General features: G+C 45.5%; 1 protein-coding gene across 1 annotated transcript in view; it reads left to right on the top strand.

Annotated features, from left to right (window-relative positions):
• The first annotated feature begins 1,625 nt into the window (after positions 1 to 1,625).
• The window catches only part of LOC124552722, a 61,307-nt gene continuing 46,314 nt past the window's right edge, over positions 1,626 to 16,618 (top strand). Inside the window, exon 1 of the mRNA XM_047127062.1 lies at positions 1,626 to 1,996. Within this exon, the coding sequence (XP_046983018.1) occupies positions 1,869 to 1,996 (128 nt within the window). The 5' untranslated portion in view covers positions 1,626 to 1,868. The remainder of the gene's footprint in view (positions 1,997 to 16,618) is intronic.

Below are 16,618 nucleotides of genomic sequence, written 5' to 3'. Positions count from 1 at the left end.
CATACTGCGTAGACATGGCTTAGCCGCAGCCTGGGGGATGTTTCCAGAATGAGATTTTCACTCTGCAGCGGAGTGTTCGCTGATATGAAACTTCCTGGGAGATTAAAACTGTGTGCCCGACCGAGACTCGAACTCGGGACCTTTGCCTTTCGCGGGCAAGTGCTCTACCATCTGAGCTACCGAAGCACGACTCATGCCCGGTCCTCACAGCTTTACTTCTGCCAGTATCTCGTCTCCTACCTTCCAAACTTCCTACCTTCCTTGAGTCGTGCTTCGGTAGCTCAGACGGTAGAGCACTTGCCCGCGAAAGGCAAAGGTCCCGAGTTCGAGTCTCGGTCGGGAACACAGTTTTAATCTGCCAGGAAGTTTCATATCAGCGCACACTCCGCTGCAGAGTGAAAATCTCATTCTGGAAACATCCCCCAGGCTGTGGCTAAGCCATGTCTCCGCAATATCCTTTCTTTCAGGAGTGCTAGTTCTGCAAGGTTCGCAGGAGAGCTTCTGTAAAGTTTGGAAGGTAGGAGACGAGGTACTGGCAGAAGTAAAGCTGTGAGGACCGGACGTGAGTCGTGCTTGGGTTGCTCAGATGGTACAACACTTGCCCGCGAAAGGCAAAGGTCCCGATTTCGAGTCTCGGTCCGGCACACAGTTTTAATCTGCCAGGAAGTTTCATATCAGCGCATACTCCGCTGCAGAGTGAAAATCTCATTCTGGAATCATTTTTTTTCTCTCTCTCTCTCTTTTGTCAGAGAGGCACTGCCCGCTTGCTGATGAACTGCCGGCTATCGGATAGCGATCTGTTCTTATCTTTGCAGGCGTCATTTCTCCACTCGTCCATCTGACGCAGGCGTCGGCAGCCGTGATAGCAGGCACGATAGCCGGGAGCTCATCTGTCGACGTGTGCGGGTCTGGAGGCTGCGACGCACGAACCGCCCACGGAGTGTTTGGCTGGTGGGGACCTCGTAAAGTGCTAAGAGACGCCGTAAAATTCACCGCCGGGGCCATTTAAGGAAGTCCGCGCGACGTGTAGGTGTTCGTCGTGGAAGATCCTTGAAGCTGACGTCAGCAGTAGTGCAGTAGCCGCGTAGCGCTGTCAAACCCCGAAGAAGAGACACAGTTGTCGGAGGGAGCTTCAGTCTGCTCCACTGCAGAAAACCTCTCCACACCTGACAACTGCTGCGTTTGCTGTTGATTCTGACTTTTGAACCTTACATCTGTACGATACTGTTCTGGGTGAACTGCGCTAGCCATCAGTCTGTGTGTAGTTGGGTGAAAACCTTGCGGCTGCGGAACAGGAGCTGCAGGCATCGCTGGAGAACGGGTCTCATCAAAGCAGTAGTCCCACGGGCAGCTCTCAACAAGTGTCTCAAGTACTCACACCCACTTCTGGAAACAAGTGTTTCATATTTTTTCCACCAGCAGTGACTGCTTTTAACACAGAACCCGCATCGGATCTCTTACAGAGGTGCTGGGACAATTTTTCATCAGATCTACTGCAAGGGTAAAGTAGGCTTCATTGAAGGGTACAAGTGACGCAGGCATTTTTTTCTTACCTGTTAATGTGATTGAGTGTGACTGATAAGTGACCCCAGAAGAGAGAGCGCAACCATATCGGGCAACGTGAAGAGGTCAAATACTGTGCACTGAAGACTGTCACATAAGTGTTGGGCTAATTTGTCATCAGCACCACCGTAAGGTTCTGTGGCAAGAGTTGTGGTCTTTATAATTTTTTGGACGTGGCGAAGCATCTGCGTTTGGCAAGTAGGTGAACTGGTGTTACACCCTCACTTTTGAAGGGACGAAGTGGACGATTGAATAAAAGTGGTGTTTGATGAAAGTTGGAGGGGCCCATTCGCCGGTAGCTGACCATGGTGGAGAAGGCGAGGTCGTGCGAGCGCTGGTTGCTGGTCGTGATGGTTGGGGCGCTGCTCTCCGCGAGGTCGTGCAACCTGCTGCCCGACAACCTCAACCTCGATGACGATCCGTCGGATGATGGGTAAGTCTCACCGTCGCTCCATACTTCTTCTCATTCTCATTCTACTTCTCTTTCCTCTTCTTAGTCCCCTTCTTCGTCGAGAGAACACTGCCATATTTAACTCAAAAACGCAGTTCATTTAGTTCTGTGGCAGGTGTACCGGTATGAAATGAGCGTTAAGATACAAATGTGTCGATAGGGAACGTTTGTTGTGAACGAGCGTTAATTTTTTTTAATTTAGTATACATCAAGTCATGGAACAAACAACATCATATCTTTTCATCGTTTTAACAATGTCGAATTTTGTACCAGAAAGTGATGACTTGCGGAAAGCATTAATTTTTTGTTTTCATTTGAAAAAATGTGCTGCAGAGTCGCACCGAATGCTTGTCGAGACATATGGCGATCATGCTCTATCAGAAGCAACATGCAAAAGATGGTGCCAACGGTTCAGAAATAATGATTTTGATGTAAGAAATGAAGAAAATGGAAGATCACAAGTTCGGAGACGCCGAGTTGCAAGCAATATTGGATGAAGATGATACTTTGAGTCAGAAGCAAATGGCAGCAGTGCTAAATGTTGCACATCAAACAATTTCTGACCGTTTGAAAGCTGTGGGAAAGATCCAAAAGTGTGGATAATGGGTGCCACATGAACTGATGAAAGACAGATGGAAAAGCGAAAAACCGTTTGTCAAATTTTGCTTCAAAGACATGAAAGAAAATCAATTTTGCATCGAATTGTTACTGGCGATGAAAAATGGATTTATTTTAAGAATCCTAAACGGGAAAAATCATGGGTTAATCCGGGACACCCATCAACATCGACTGCAAAACCAGATCGATTCGTCAAGAAGACAGTGCTCTGTGTTTGGTGGGATCAGAAAGGTGTGGTGTGTCATGAGCTTCTAAAACCCGGTGAAACTTTGAATAATAATCGCTACAGACAACAAATGATCAATTTGAACTATTCACTGATCGGAAAAAGACCAGAATGGTCCGGAAGACATGGCAAAGTAATTTTTTTACACGACAATACACATGCACACAAAGCAAAACTGGTTCAGGATACAATCAAAACACTTGGCTGGGAGCTACTACCCCACCTACCGTATTCACCAGACTTGGCCCCTTCCGACTACCATCTGTTTTCATCAATGGGGCACGCATAGGCTGAGGAACACTTCGATTCCTACGAAGAAGTCGGAAATTGGGTGTCTGATTGGTTTGCTTCAAAAAATGAATATTTCTTTGGCGTGGTGTCCACAAATCCCCAGAAAGGTAGTCAAAATGTATAGAAAGCAATGGTCAGTACTTTGAATAAAATGTTCTCACTTTTCAATTCAAAATTAGTGTTTCATTTCCCCAAAAAACGCTCATTTCACACGGGTACACATGGTACATGTCGTATTATCATCAGTAAAAAAGCTGCATTCGGCAAAATATACACTTAAACAGGTGGGTCAAAATTCCGAGTTGTGCAAACTGATCAGAACTTGGACTGGGTGTCACGCGTTATGAAACCTGTCAAACTCGTCTGCTCAGCTACATTTGCTCAACGTGCAGTTGCTGATTAGGTAACGAAAGCATTGGAAAATTACCTTTGTTTGCATACTTTCCTTCATTACTGTCATTCAGAATGAATTTCTGGTGCAATACAAAGCATACGTACAAAATACCAGATGATTATAATTAAGCTGTCCCTATTTAACATGTTACTAGGTCTACAACTTTGCTTCCGCCGTTCTTTTTTTCTCGAAGTTCGAGGTTTTATTGTGAAAAACTTACAGAAAATTATGTTTGATAGTATTGCTCATCGGTGGCCATTAGATTCTCCCATCTTTCGGATAGCATACGAATCCCGTGGGGATCCGTGAATCGATTCAATTTGGCACTTGTTCATATGATAGGAAGTGCTGGTCAGCCAGACTGTATACCACTGATCGAAAAAGGTAGTAGTCAGATAGAGCAACGCATGGGGAATAACGGCGGGAGGGATAGAACTTCTCATTTCGACGTTTCCATTATTTTGGCGGGTTTTGCGACACGGGGTCGGGCACTGACTGACCTGCTCAAAAATTAGCTTTACGTGTCTATCGCTGTATTGCGGCAGTGCTGGGCTCGAACGCATCTGTTGCTTTCGATAATTATGTCCTGTGACAGTCTTCGTCTGTTTCAGTAGCTACGGAAACGTCTTCCCCCGCCATACCGGTCTTCGACATCAAAATCACCGTTCTTAAGGCGATGAAAACATTCTCTGCACGTTCTCCCACAAATAGTTCGCTCGGCATTGGTCTTATCCAGCATTTTAAGAGCCACAACCGCAGATTTCTTCATGTTAAAGCAGAAAACGAATCGACTAATATTTTTATGGCATTATGTTAAGAGATGCCTAAGCTTATTGTATTACACCTATGACCGACCACCCGAACCCCACTTGCCGCTACTGCCGTTTATTGCAAAACGCCGGACGCAAAGTTGTAGACCCAATATATCACGAAAACTGATTACTGTAGGCGTACCAAACATCGTAGAATTAATTTCAAGAAAATGAGGAAGAGAAATAATGCAGAATCAATTCAATTGAACCACTTGTAATGTGCTGCTGTGGTACATCATATCATTACATACCAGTATCAGCATGGAACAGAAGAGGGGGACAACAAGATCTTGTTCACCGCTTCTGGCCTCCTAGGTCACCTGAGATCACACCTTGAGGTTTTTTTTCTGCGGGGGTACACAAAAGAGACAGTTTTTGTCCCGCCTATGACATATACACTTGAAGAGCTGAGAAATCGAATTGTTCTAGCTGTCGATTCAATAACCAGGGACCTGTTGATTTGTGTGCGGAATGAAATGGACCACCGTTTCGATGTTTCTCGATCAACGCGTTCTCATGCTGAGTATGTGGTATAGCGTATGTGAGAAAATAAATCTCTGAACCGTCCTCTGTCCTGTGATATGGGCGATGTGTTTCCGTCTTTCACAGTTTGTCTGCAATGAACAATAGAAGTCTGTCCTTTGTTTTTGAACAAACCTGTATAACACTAACAATAAAAAACTTTTTCCATTATCCACAACCTTAACTCATAAAAGAATTTGTCCATCCCCTTGCGTATTAAGGGTGCTTGAGGATTATTAAAGTTTTAAAAACTAAAATCCATTAATTCTTGCGTGATAACTCCCTCTATTCCATCGATACAGTTCCCCACAGTCGTTTAATGAACGAAGTAAGAGCATATGGACTATCAGACCAATTGTGTGATTGGTTTGAGGAGTTCCTAGATAACAGAACGCAGCATGTCATTCTCAATGGAGAGAAGTCTTCCCAAGTAAGAGTGACTTCAGGTGTGCCGCAGGGGAGTGTCATAGGACCGTTGCTGTTCACAATATACATGACCTGGTGGATGACATTGGAAGTTCACTGAGGCTTTTTGCAAATGATGCTGTGGTGTATCGAGAGGTTGTAACAATGGAAAATTGTACTGAAATGCAGGAGGATCTGCAGCGAATTGACGCATGGTGCAGGGAATGGCAATTGAATCTCAATGTAGACAAGTGTAATGTGCTGCGAATACATAGAAAGATAGATCCCTTATCATTTAGCTACAAAATAGCAGGTCAGCAACTGGAAGCAGTTAATTCCATAAATTATGTGGGAGTACGCATTAGGAGTGATTTAAAATGGAATGATCATATAAAGTTGATCGTCGGTAAAGCAGATGCCAGTCTGAGATTCATTGGAAGGATCCTAAGGAAATGCAATCCGAAAACAAAGGAAGTAGGTTACAGTACACTCGTTCGCCCACTGCTTGAATACTGCTCAGCGGTGTGGGATCCGTACCAGATAGGGTGGATAGAAGAGATAGAGAAGATCCAACGGAGAGTAGCGCGCTTCGTTACAGGATCATTTAGTAATCGCGAAAGCGTTACGGAGATGATAGATAAACTGCAGTGGAAGACTCTGCAGGAGAGACGCTCAGTAGCTCGGTACGGGCTTTTGTTACAGTTTCGGGAACATACCTTCACCGAGGTGTCAAGCAGTATATTGCTCCCTCCTACGTATATCTCGCGAAGAGAGAATGAGGATAAAATCAGAGAGATTAGAGCCCACAGAGAAGCATACAGACAATCCTTCTTTCCACGAACAATACGAGACTGGAATAGAAGGGAGAACCGATAGAGGTACTCAGGGTACCCTCCGCCACACACCGTCAGGTGGCTTGGAGAGTATGGATGTAGATGTAGATGTAGGTGTAGACTAATTTCTGAACACATAGATACCATGTCTGCCATTGCGTTACGGTGAAGACATTTCGTTGTTCAGTACTTTATAGTGCGCATTCCTTTTCTGTGATTCTGAAATCCATCACTAGATTGAAACATCGTCAAGAAACATGATGCGTTGCTGGCTAGACTATCCCTCAGGTAGAACACCCTCCTTTACTAACATAAACTTGATGTCATGTCAGACTTCGGTTCATTGGTTGGTTACTCGGAATTGGAATTCAGCGTGTGGCGTCGTTGGCCGGGTAGCCCCATGCGGATAAGTTTGGGCGCCAGCTGCAAGTCTTTTATATCACTCGACGCCAAGTCGGGTGACTTGCGCGACCGTTATGAGGATGAAATGATGACGAGGACAACACAACACCCTGTCCCCGAGCGGAGAAAATCTCCAACCGGGCCGGGACTCGAACCCGGGCCCGCTTGCATGGGAGGCGAGCACGTTACCACCCAGCTAAGCAGGCGGACGGAATAAGCGGAAAAATATATTTAAAAAAAAAAACTAGCAACCCGCCTCGATTGCTTAAGAAGCACCTAGTGTTAACCTAGGTTTCGGCGTAGATAACTACAACTTCTTCAGAACAATAAAACCCACAAGTGCCTAAGAAGACCTTTGACAATGATTAAAAGAACACCATAGCTATACACTTATAAACGAATAAAAGGGAAAACACAAACAGTACATGTGTACTAAGTCTAAATCGTTACTTAACTTAATGGTATAACCTCCACTACAGTTTATGGCGGGTCATGGCCCATCGAACATAGGCCGGTGTGAGGTGGAGGTTACACCATTTAAGTTAAGTAGTGGTTTAGACTTAGTACACATGTACTGTTTGTGTTTTCCCTTTTATTCGTTTATAAGTGTATAGCTATGGTGTTCTTTTAATCATTGGCAAAGGTCTTCTTAGGCACTTGTGGGTTTTATTGTTCTGAAGAAGGTGTAGTTATCTACGCCGAAACCTAGGTTAACACTAGGTGCTTCTTACGCAATCGAGGCGGGTTTCTAGTTTTTTTAATATATTAACTAACGATTGCTGACGCGCTGCGATGTTGAAGGTTCTTAAGCGGAAAAAGCTAGTCAAGAGACAATGGTGCGACTCGTCTTAGAATGTTTCCTCTATTGTGTAGGACCAGTACTTAATAGGACTAAATTAGTTCTCTGTTTCAGAAGAAATTTTTATAAAATTTTATTTCCCTTTTCACCTTTTCAAGCTTCACTTTTCATATTTGACGATTGTGACTACTCTCCATTCGCGTTTACCTTTTGACTAGTGCGGTTTACGCCGTCTAAGGCAATTTTTTCTTTATAGATTACTCAAGTCAACAGTTACTTAGCAGCGACTGGACAGACCAGTGGTCACAACTACACCATTGGCCACCGTAAATGCAACACCCTGAAGGAAGCATCCGAATCAAGTGAAATTTACACCATGAGTTTGCAGCGATGAGGTATGCAACTGAGTAGAATTTCAGCGCAGACGCACATCACGCGCTCCTGTGGCGCCACCTCATAGCGCCATTTAAGGCTTGGCGATTTCGACGAGTGTACGTTCGGCCCGTGTGTTTACCTTGTGGTTGTTTCACAAGACGATCAGTTATGCCTCGTACACAACAGCGAACATCTTTTGATCAAGTATCCGAGTTCGACAGAGGAAGGATAGTGGCTTACCGAGATTGTGGATTGTCATACAGAGAAATCGCTAGTCGTTTTGGACGAAACCAAACAACTGTAATGCGGATATGTGACCGTTGGATGCAGGAGGTTACGACGGACCGACGTGGTCGATCGCATTCACCTCGGTGCACCACTGCACGTGCTGATAGGCAAATTGTGCGCATGGCAGTGACGGATCGCTCAGTGACATCCCGAACCGTAGCACAGCACATTGCGTCTGTAACGCATCATCCAGTGTCTGCGCGTACCATTCGACGCCGTTTACAGCAGAGTGGTCTGTCCGCAAGACGTCCATTGCTTTGTCTACCATTGACGCAGAATCACAGACGTCTCCGTCGCCAATGGTGTGATGACAGACGGATGTGGACGGCAGAATGGAATGACGTTGTCTTTACTGTCGAGACACGCTTCTGCCTGCAGCACCACGATGGTCGGATTCGAGTGTGGAGACACCGTGGAGAGAGGATGCTGGACAGCCGCATTATGCAACGCCACACTGGTCTTGCACTGGGTATTATGGTATGGGGCGGTATTGGATATTACTCTCGCACGCCTCTAGTACGCATTGCCGGTACTTTAAATAGCCGGCGCTACATATCCGAGGTGCTGGAGCCAGTTGTCCTTCCTTACCTTCAGGGCTCGGCCACAGCCATGTTTCAACAGGATAATGCGCGACCACAAGTGGCACGCATTGTCCAAAGGTTCTTCGTCAATAACCAGATTGAAGTGCTTCCCTGGCCGGCTCGCTCTCCGGATCTTTCGCCGATAGAAAACATGTGGTCCATGGTTGCTCAACGAGTGACCCAGATTACATCCCCAGCTGCCACACCAGATGATCTTTGGCAACGTGTGGAAGCTGCTTGGGATGAGGTCAGGAGAGCGTGGAGGCCATGGAATTCGTCCGCCTCTACCAATCCATCGGTCACCGAATCTGTTGTTGAGAAGCGCACGACCACTTCGACAGAAATGTGCAGGAGCTCCATCGTGCATGCACCACATGTGTCGTACTTGTAAAGGCACATGTTCTAGCAGCACAGGTAGAGTATCCCGTATGAAATCATGATAACGTGCTCCATTGAGCGTAGGTGGAAGAACATGAGGCCCAATCAAGACATCACCAACAATACCTGCCCAAACGTTCACAGAAAATCTGTGTTGATGACGTGATTGCACAATTGCGTGCGGATTCGCGTCAGCCTTCACATGCTGATTGTGAAAATTTACAATTTGATTACGTTGGAATAAAGCCTCATCCGTAAAGAGAACATTTGCGCTGAAATGAGGATAGACTCATTGTCGGATGAACCTATCGCACAAGTGACCCCGTGGAGGCCAACAAGCTGCTGATAGTGCCTGCACACGCTGTACATGGTACGGAAACAACTGGTTCTCCCGTAGCACTGTCCATACAGTGACGTGGTCAACGTTGCCTTGTACAGCAGCAACTTCTCTGACGCTGACATTAGGGTTATCGTCAACTGCACGAAGAATTGCCTCGTCCATTGCAGGTGTCCTCGTCGTTCTATGTCTTCCCCAGTCACGAGTCATAGGTTGGAATGTTCCGTGCTCCCTAAGACGCCGATCAATTGCTTCGAACGTCTTCCTGTCGGGACGCCTTTGTTCTGGAAATCTGTCTCGATACAACGTACCGCGCCACGGCTATTTCCCCGTGCTAATCCATACATCAAATGGGCATCTGCCAACTCCGCATTCGTAAACATTGCACTGACTGCAAAACCACGTTCGTGATTAGCACTAACCTGTTGATGCTACGTACTGATGTGCTTGATGCTAGTACTGTAGAGCAATGAGTCGCATGTCAACACAAGCACCGAAGTCAACATTACCTTCCTTCAATTGGGCCAACTGGCGGTGAATGATCTTTTCTTTATTTGCGTGTGAGAAATGTTTCCTGAAAGTTGGGCCGTACCTTTTTGTAATATGCTGTATTTCTCGCGTTTTATAGGGCAATGGAAAGCAACGAAGACCTCGCAACTGGTAGAAAGCACCCTCAGCCATGCACTTCAAATTCGTCTGCAGAGTACAGATGTCAGATGTGGAAATGCATGGGTTCGTTACTAATGTGATGTGCCACTAGCTATGTTGCATTCGCATCAAATGAGAATCGGAAAAAATGTATCCGGTTAGTGCAACAGGGAAACCGAGGCTGTAGGCGATTACGTTTTGCTGGGGGAGCGACTCGCAGGAGGGGGTTGTAGTGCGTTGGTGGAGGGGGAGGCGACGGGAGAGGGTGGAGATCCTGGGCAGGCGGCGATAGAATAACCAAACAAAAACAGAAAAAAAGCAGATTAGGCCGCACGATCATCTGGACAATACTGTGTCCATTGTTCGGGCAGCGTCCGAGCGGCAGTGAAAAAAAAAAATATAGGCTAGGCCCCATCCCCCGCTCGAAAAAAAAACTTTCAATCACTGGCGAACAAAGCGTTCATTACAGCTCACTTCTAAATTATTCCAGCGAGCAAACAAAACCACTGTACGAAACACGCGTGGCAACTGGCTCTTCAGATAACGGTGCTGCAAGCTATAATATGTGCTTCTGTACCACGATATAGGTCTCCAATAAAATGCTCCACAACGTTCGTTCCGTTTTTCATTTTGGGATAAGGTAGGAGCTCCATAGTCTTCATAATACGCGCGTCACGTAATGAATCAGTACAATTTTCCCCTATGGAACACCCGCAAGTAGTTTAATTCCGCGTGAAGACTGCAAGCTGTCAAAAAAAAAAAAAAAAAAAAAAAAAACTGACATATGATTACATAGATTGCATAGATCCTGATAAATCAGTTCCCAGAACAACCACCCCTGGCCGTAATAACGTACTTGGTACGCCTCTGCATTGAGTCAAACAGAGCTTGGATGCTGTGTACAGGTACAGCTGCACATGTAGCTTCAACACGATACCACAGTTCATCAAGAGTAGTGACTGGCGTATTGTGACGAGCCAGTTGTTCGGCCACCATTGACCAGACGTTTTAAATTGGTGAGAGATCTGGAGAATGTGCTGGACAGGGCAGCAGTTGAACATTTTCTGCATCCAGAAAGGCCGGTCCAGGACCTGCGACATGCAGTCGTGCATTATCCTGCTGAAATGTAGGGTTTTGCAGGAATCGAATGAAGGGTAGAGCCACGGGAAGTAACAGATCTGAAATGTAACGTCCACTGTTCAAAGTGTAGTCAATGCGGTGACCGAGACGTGTAACCAATGGCACCCCATACCATCACGCCGGGTGATGCGCCAGTATGGCGATGACGAATCACGCTTCCAATGTGCGTTCACCACGATGTCGCCAAACACGGATGTGACCATCATGATGCTGTAAACAGAACCTGGATTCATCCGAAAAATGACGGTTTGCCATTCGTGCACCCAGGTTATTCGTTGAGTACACCATCGCAGGCGCTCCTGTCTGTGATGCAGCGGCGAGGATACCGCAGCCATGGTCTCCGAGCTGATAGTCCATGCTGCTGTAACGTCGTGGAACTGTTCGTGCAGATGGTTGTTGTCTTGCAAACGTACCGAAGCTTACGGGAATACCGTCTGGCGTCTAAGAATCTTAATTGTCTTACAATACCAGATACACTAAACACTATGTCAGCTATCCTTGCGTTTGTTCGATGATTGAAAGGGAGAATGGTGCTGCAGACCTCTACAGTAAACGAGTTTTTGAAAGCTAGGTTTACAATTTCGGCCTTTTTTTTATCATCATCAGTACTGTCAGCAAGAGAAGGTATTGAATTATTCGTAGCGTTCATAGATTTTACGTACGACCAAAATTTTTTGAGGTTATTTTCCATGTTCTAATCGTACGTTCGCAGCTTTCTTCCCCTAAGGTAAGGTTTATGTTCTGTACTGTTATGCTTATCTTGGCCAGGAATGCCCTCTTCGCCTCTGTTAATCAGCCTCTTATGCCATCCTTGCTTCGCCCATCATGCGTTATTTTGCTTCTACGGTGGCAAGGATTCCTTCACGTATTCCAGCCACGTTTTCCCCGAGTTGGCTGAGTTTGTCCCTTACCTCACTGTTCCTTGACACTTTCTCCTTTTTTTTTTGGCTCACTGTCAGTGCGTACTCTGAGACTGCACGCAAGGCAAAATGTGAAGTTATCCCTATGAAGTTGTCCCAACACGACTTTTGCGCCTACTCGCAAACATGCCACGCTTAGGACTTCTTAGCCTATGCACCTGCTTCAGTGTCCCAGAGAGAATTCATGAGGCACACACTACTTGGAATGCAATTGTTACTGAGAAGACCACCGATGGCAATTGTTTAAGTCGTCGGGACATATTCAAGAACATCATGGAAAGTCAAAAACTTTTAGCAAAACCAAATACACACTAAGACAAAAAGAAAACAACAATGCACAACGAAGGAGTAATCCGAATGAGACGGACAACCGTAGACGCGATATACATGTGCAGGCAAACAAATGATTGCAATTTCAAAAAAATTGGATGATTTATTCTAGAGAAAGAACTTCACAAATTGAGCAAGTCAGTAATCAAATAGTCCATCTTTGCCGTTTATGCGAGTAGCTATTCATCTTGGCACTGATGGACTGAATTGTTCGATGTCCTCGTGAGAGATCATGCCAATCCAACTGGCGCATTACATCCTTAAAATCCCGAGCTTTGTTCGACGTCCCTGCCCGTAATGCTCTCAACATTTTAAATTGGGAAGAGATCCGGTTACCTTGCTAGCCAAGGTATAGTATAGCAGTAGAGACACATGCCGTATCCGGGCGGGCGTTATCTTGCTGAAATGTAAGCCAGCATGACTTGTAATGAAGTATAAACGAAACGGGGCACGTACGTCTACATCCACATTTGCAGGATGGTCCATTGATCGTGACCGGGCCAAATATTTCACGAAATAAGTATCAAACGAAAAAACAACAAAGAACTAAACTCGTCTAGCTTGAAGAGGGAAACCCGATGGCGCTATGGTTGGCCCTCTAGATGCCGCTGCCATAGGTCAAATGGATATCAACTGCGTTTTTTTTTAAATAGGAACATCCATTTTCTTACATATCGTGTAGTACCTAAAGGAATATGAATCTTTTAATTGGGCCACTTCCTTCACTTTGTGATAGATGGCGCTGTAATAATCACAAACGTGATGCATTACCCGTACTAAAATGGACCGTTTACCAATTGCGGAAAAGGTCGATATGGTATAGCTATTGTGATCAAAATGCCCGACGGGCGTGTGCTATGTATGCTGCTCGGTATCCTGGATGACATCATCCAAGTGTCCGGACCGTTCACCGGATAGTTACGTTATTTAAGGAAACAGGAAGTGTTCAGCCACATGTGAAACGTCAACCACGATCGGCAACAAGTATGTGTTTTAGCTGCCGTCGCGGCTAATCCGCACATCACTAGCAGACAAATTGCGCGAGAATCGGGAATCTCAAAAACGTCGGCGTTGAGAATGCTACATCAACATCGATTGCACCCGTCACAGATTTCTATGCACCAGGAATCGCATTGCGACGACTTTAAACGTTGTGTACAGTTCTGTCACTGGGCACAAGAGAAATTACGTTACGAAGACAGATATCTTGCACGCGTTCTATTTAGCGACAAAGCGTCATTCACCAACAGCGGTCACGTAAACCGGCATAATATGCACTATTGGGCAACGGAAAATCCACGATAGCTGCGACAAGTGGAACATCAGGGTTCTTGTCGGGATAATGTATGGTGCGGCATTATGGGAGAAAGGATAATTGTCCCCCATTCTATCGATAGCAATCTAAATGGTGCAATGTATACTGATTTCCTACGTAATGCTCTACCGATGTTACTACAAGATGTTTCACTGCATGACAGAAGGCGATGTGCTACCAACATGATGGATGTCCGGCACTTAACTCGCGTACGGTTGAAACGGTATTGAATAGCATGTTTCATGACAGGTGGATTGGTCGTCGAAGCACCATACCATGGCCCACACGTTCACCAGATTTGACGTCCCCGGATTTCTTTCTGTGGGGAAAGTTGAAGGATATTTGCTATCGTGATCCACCGACAACGCCTGACAATATGCGTCAGCGCATTGTCAATGCATGTGCGAACATTACGGAAGGCGAACTACTCGCTGTTGAGAGGAATGTCGTTACGCGTATTGCCAAATGCATTGAGTTTGACGGACATAATTTTGAGAATTTATTGCATTAATGTGGTATTTACAGGTAATCACGCTGTAACAGCATGCGTTATCAGAAATGATAAGTTCACAGATGTACACGTATCACATTGGATCAACCGAAATAAAATGTTCAAACGTACCTACGTTCTGTATTTTAATTTAAAAAACCTGCCTGCTACGAACTGTTGGTCTAAAATTGTGGCCGGCCGAAGTGGCCGTGCGGTTCTAGGCGCTTCAGTCTGGAACCGCGAGACCGCTACGGTCGCAGGTTCGAATCCTGCCTCGGGCATGGATGTTTGTGTTGTCCTTAGGTTAGTTAGGTTTAAGTAGTTCTAAGTTCTAGGGGACTAATGACCTCAGCAGTTGAGTCCCATAGTGCTCAGAGCCATTTTTTTGAATCTAAAATTGTGAGCCATATGTTTGTGACTATTACAGCGCCATCTATCACAAAGCGGAAAAAGTGGTCCAACTAAAACACTCATATTTCTTTACGTACTACACGAATATGTAATAAAAATGGGGGTTCCTATTTAAAGAAACGCAGTTGATATCCCTTTGACCTATGGCAGCGCCATCTAGCGGGCCAACCATAGCGCCATCTGCGTTCCCCCCTTCAATCTAGACAAGTTTCGTTCTTTGTAGTTTTTTCGTTTGACGCTTACTTCGTGAGATATTTGGCTCGCTCACGATCAATGGACCACCCTGTTTACTCTTCCAAAGACTGTGAAGAGCCTGGCAGAAGTGCGTCCCACTATACTGCTTATTAGGGTTTCTTTCTGTTTCATTCACATATGGAGGCAGGAAGAATGATTGTTTGAATATATTTGTGCGTGCAGTAATTGTTATAATCCTATCCTCATAATCACTATGTGAGCGATACGTAGGGGGTTGTAGCATATTCCTAGAGTCATCATTTAAATCCTATTCTTCGACTTTGTTAAAGATTTTCTCAGGGTAGTTTACGTCTATCTTCAAGAGTCTTAAAGTTCATGTGAGAAAAGTGCGAGTTGGTTTTCACGTGACCGATGTTTTGGAAATCCATGCTGGTTGGTAGTAACAAGGTCATTCTCCTCAACGTACCTCTCTATGTTTGAACTCGGAATGTGTTCTAAGATTCTACATCGAATCGATGTCAAGGATATTGGACGATAGTTTTGTGGATCTCGACTACTACTTTTCTTGTAGATGGGTGGGACTTGTGCTTTCTTCCAGCAACTAGGCAAGGTCTTTTGTTCCACGGATCTGCTATAGATACTAGTTAAAAGAGGGGTTAACTCAGCCGCAAAAATCAGCATAGCATCCGATAGGAATTCCATAGAGCCCTGGAGCTTCGTTCAATTTTAACATTCCAGCTGCTCCTCCACGCTAGTGACACTAATACTTATTTCACTCATTTATGGAACGTTTGGAAACGGAATTCAGGATTTTTTAATTTGCTTTGCTACCCTCAATTTCAGTTGCTGCTTCCTCCGCCAGTGGCTGGATGCTGACTTTGGTGTCAGCAGCAGCCGTTTCATACGACCAGAATTTCTTAGGGGTTTGTGCAAGAGCATTTCACGGTATTCTGCTTAGTAGTCACTGAAGTCTCCACACATGGCTTTTTTGACATCTTTCCAAAAGCGTTTCATTCAGCATCTCTGCATCCACAGCCCTATGCTTTGTTTTATATCTACTGTTCAGTATCTGTTTCTTCAAAAGTTCTTTTTACAGTGAATTTATTCTACAACATACATACACTATGTGATCAAAAGTAGCCGGTCACCCCCAAAAACATACGTCTTTCGTATTAGATGCACTGTGCTGCCAGGTACTCCATATCAGCGATCTCAGTAGTTATTACACGTCGTGAGAGAGCAGAATGGGGCGCTCCGCGGAACTCACGGACTTCGAACGTGGTGAGCTGATTGGATGTCACTTGTGTCATACGTCTGTACGCGAGATTTCCACACGCCTAAACATCGCTAAATCCACTGTTACCGGTGTGATAGTGAAGTGGAAACGTGATGGGACACGTAGAGCACAAAAGCGTACAGGCCGACCTCGTCTATTGACTGACAGAGACTACCGACACTTGAAGAGGTTCGTAATGTGTCATTGGCAAACATCTATCCAGATAATCACACAGGATTTCCAAACTGCATCAGGATCCACTGCAAGTTCTATGACAGTTACGTCGGAGGTGAGAAGACTTGGATTTCATGGTCAAGCGGCTGCTCATAGGCCGCGCATCACGCCGGTAAATGCCAAACGACGCCTCGCTTCGTGTAAAGAGCGTAGACATTGGGCGACTGCTCAGTGGAAGAACGTTGTCTGGAGCGACGAATCACGGTACACAACGTGGCGGCCCGATGGCGGGGTGTGGGTATGGCCAATGCCCGGTGAACGTCGTCTGCCTGCGTGTATTGTGCCAACAGTAAAATTTGAAGGCGGTGTTGTTATGGTGTAGTCGTGTTTTTCATCGAGGGGGCTTGCACACCTTGTTGTTTTGCGTGGCACTATCACAGCACA

The sequence above is a fragment of the Schistocerca americana genome, chromosome 10, assembly GCF_021461395.2.
Source record: "Schistocerca americana isolate TAMUIC-IGC-003095 chromosome 10, iqSchAmer2.1, whole genome shotgun sequence".
Classification (NCBI taxonomy): domain Eukaryota; kingdom Metazoa; phylum Arthropoda; class Insecta; order Orthoptera; family Acrididae; genus Schistocerca; species Schistocerca americana.
This window is presented reverse-complemented; position numbering and strand designations above follow the sequence as displayed.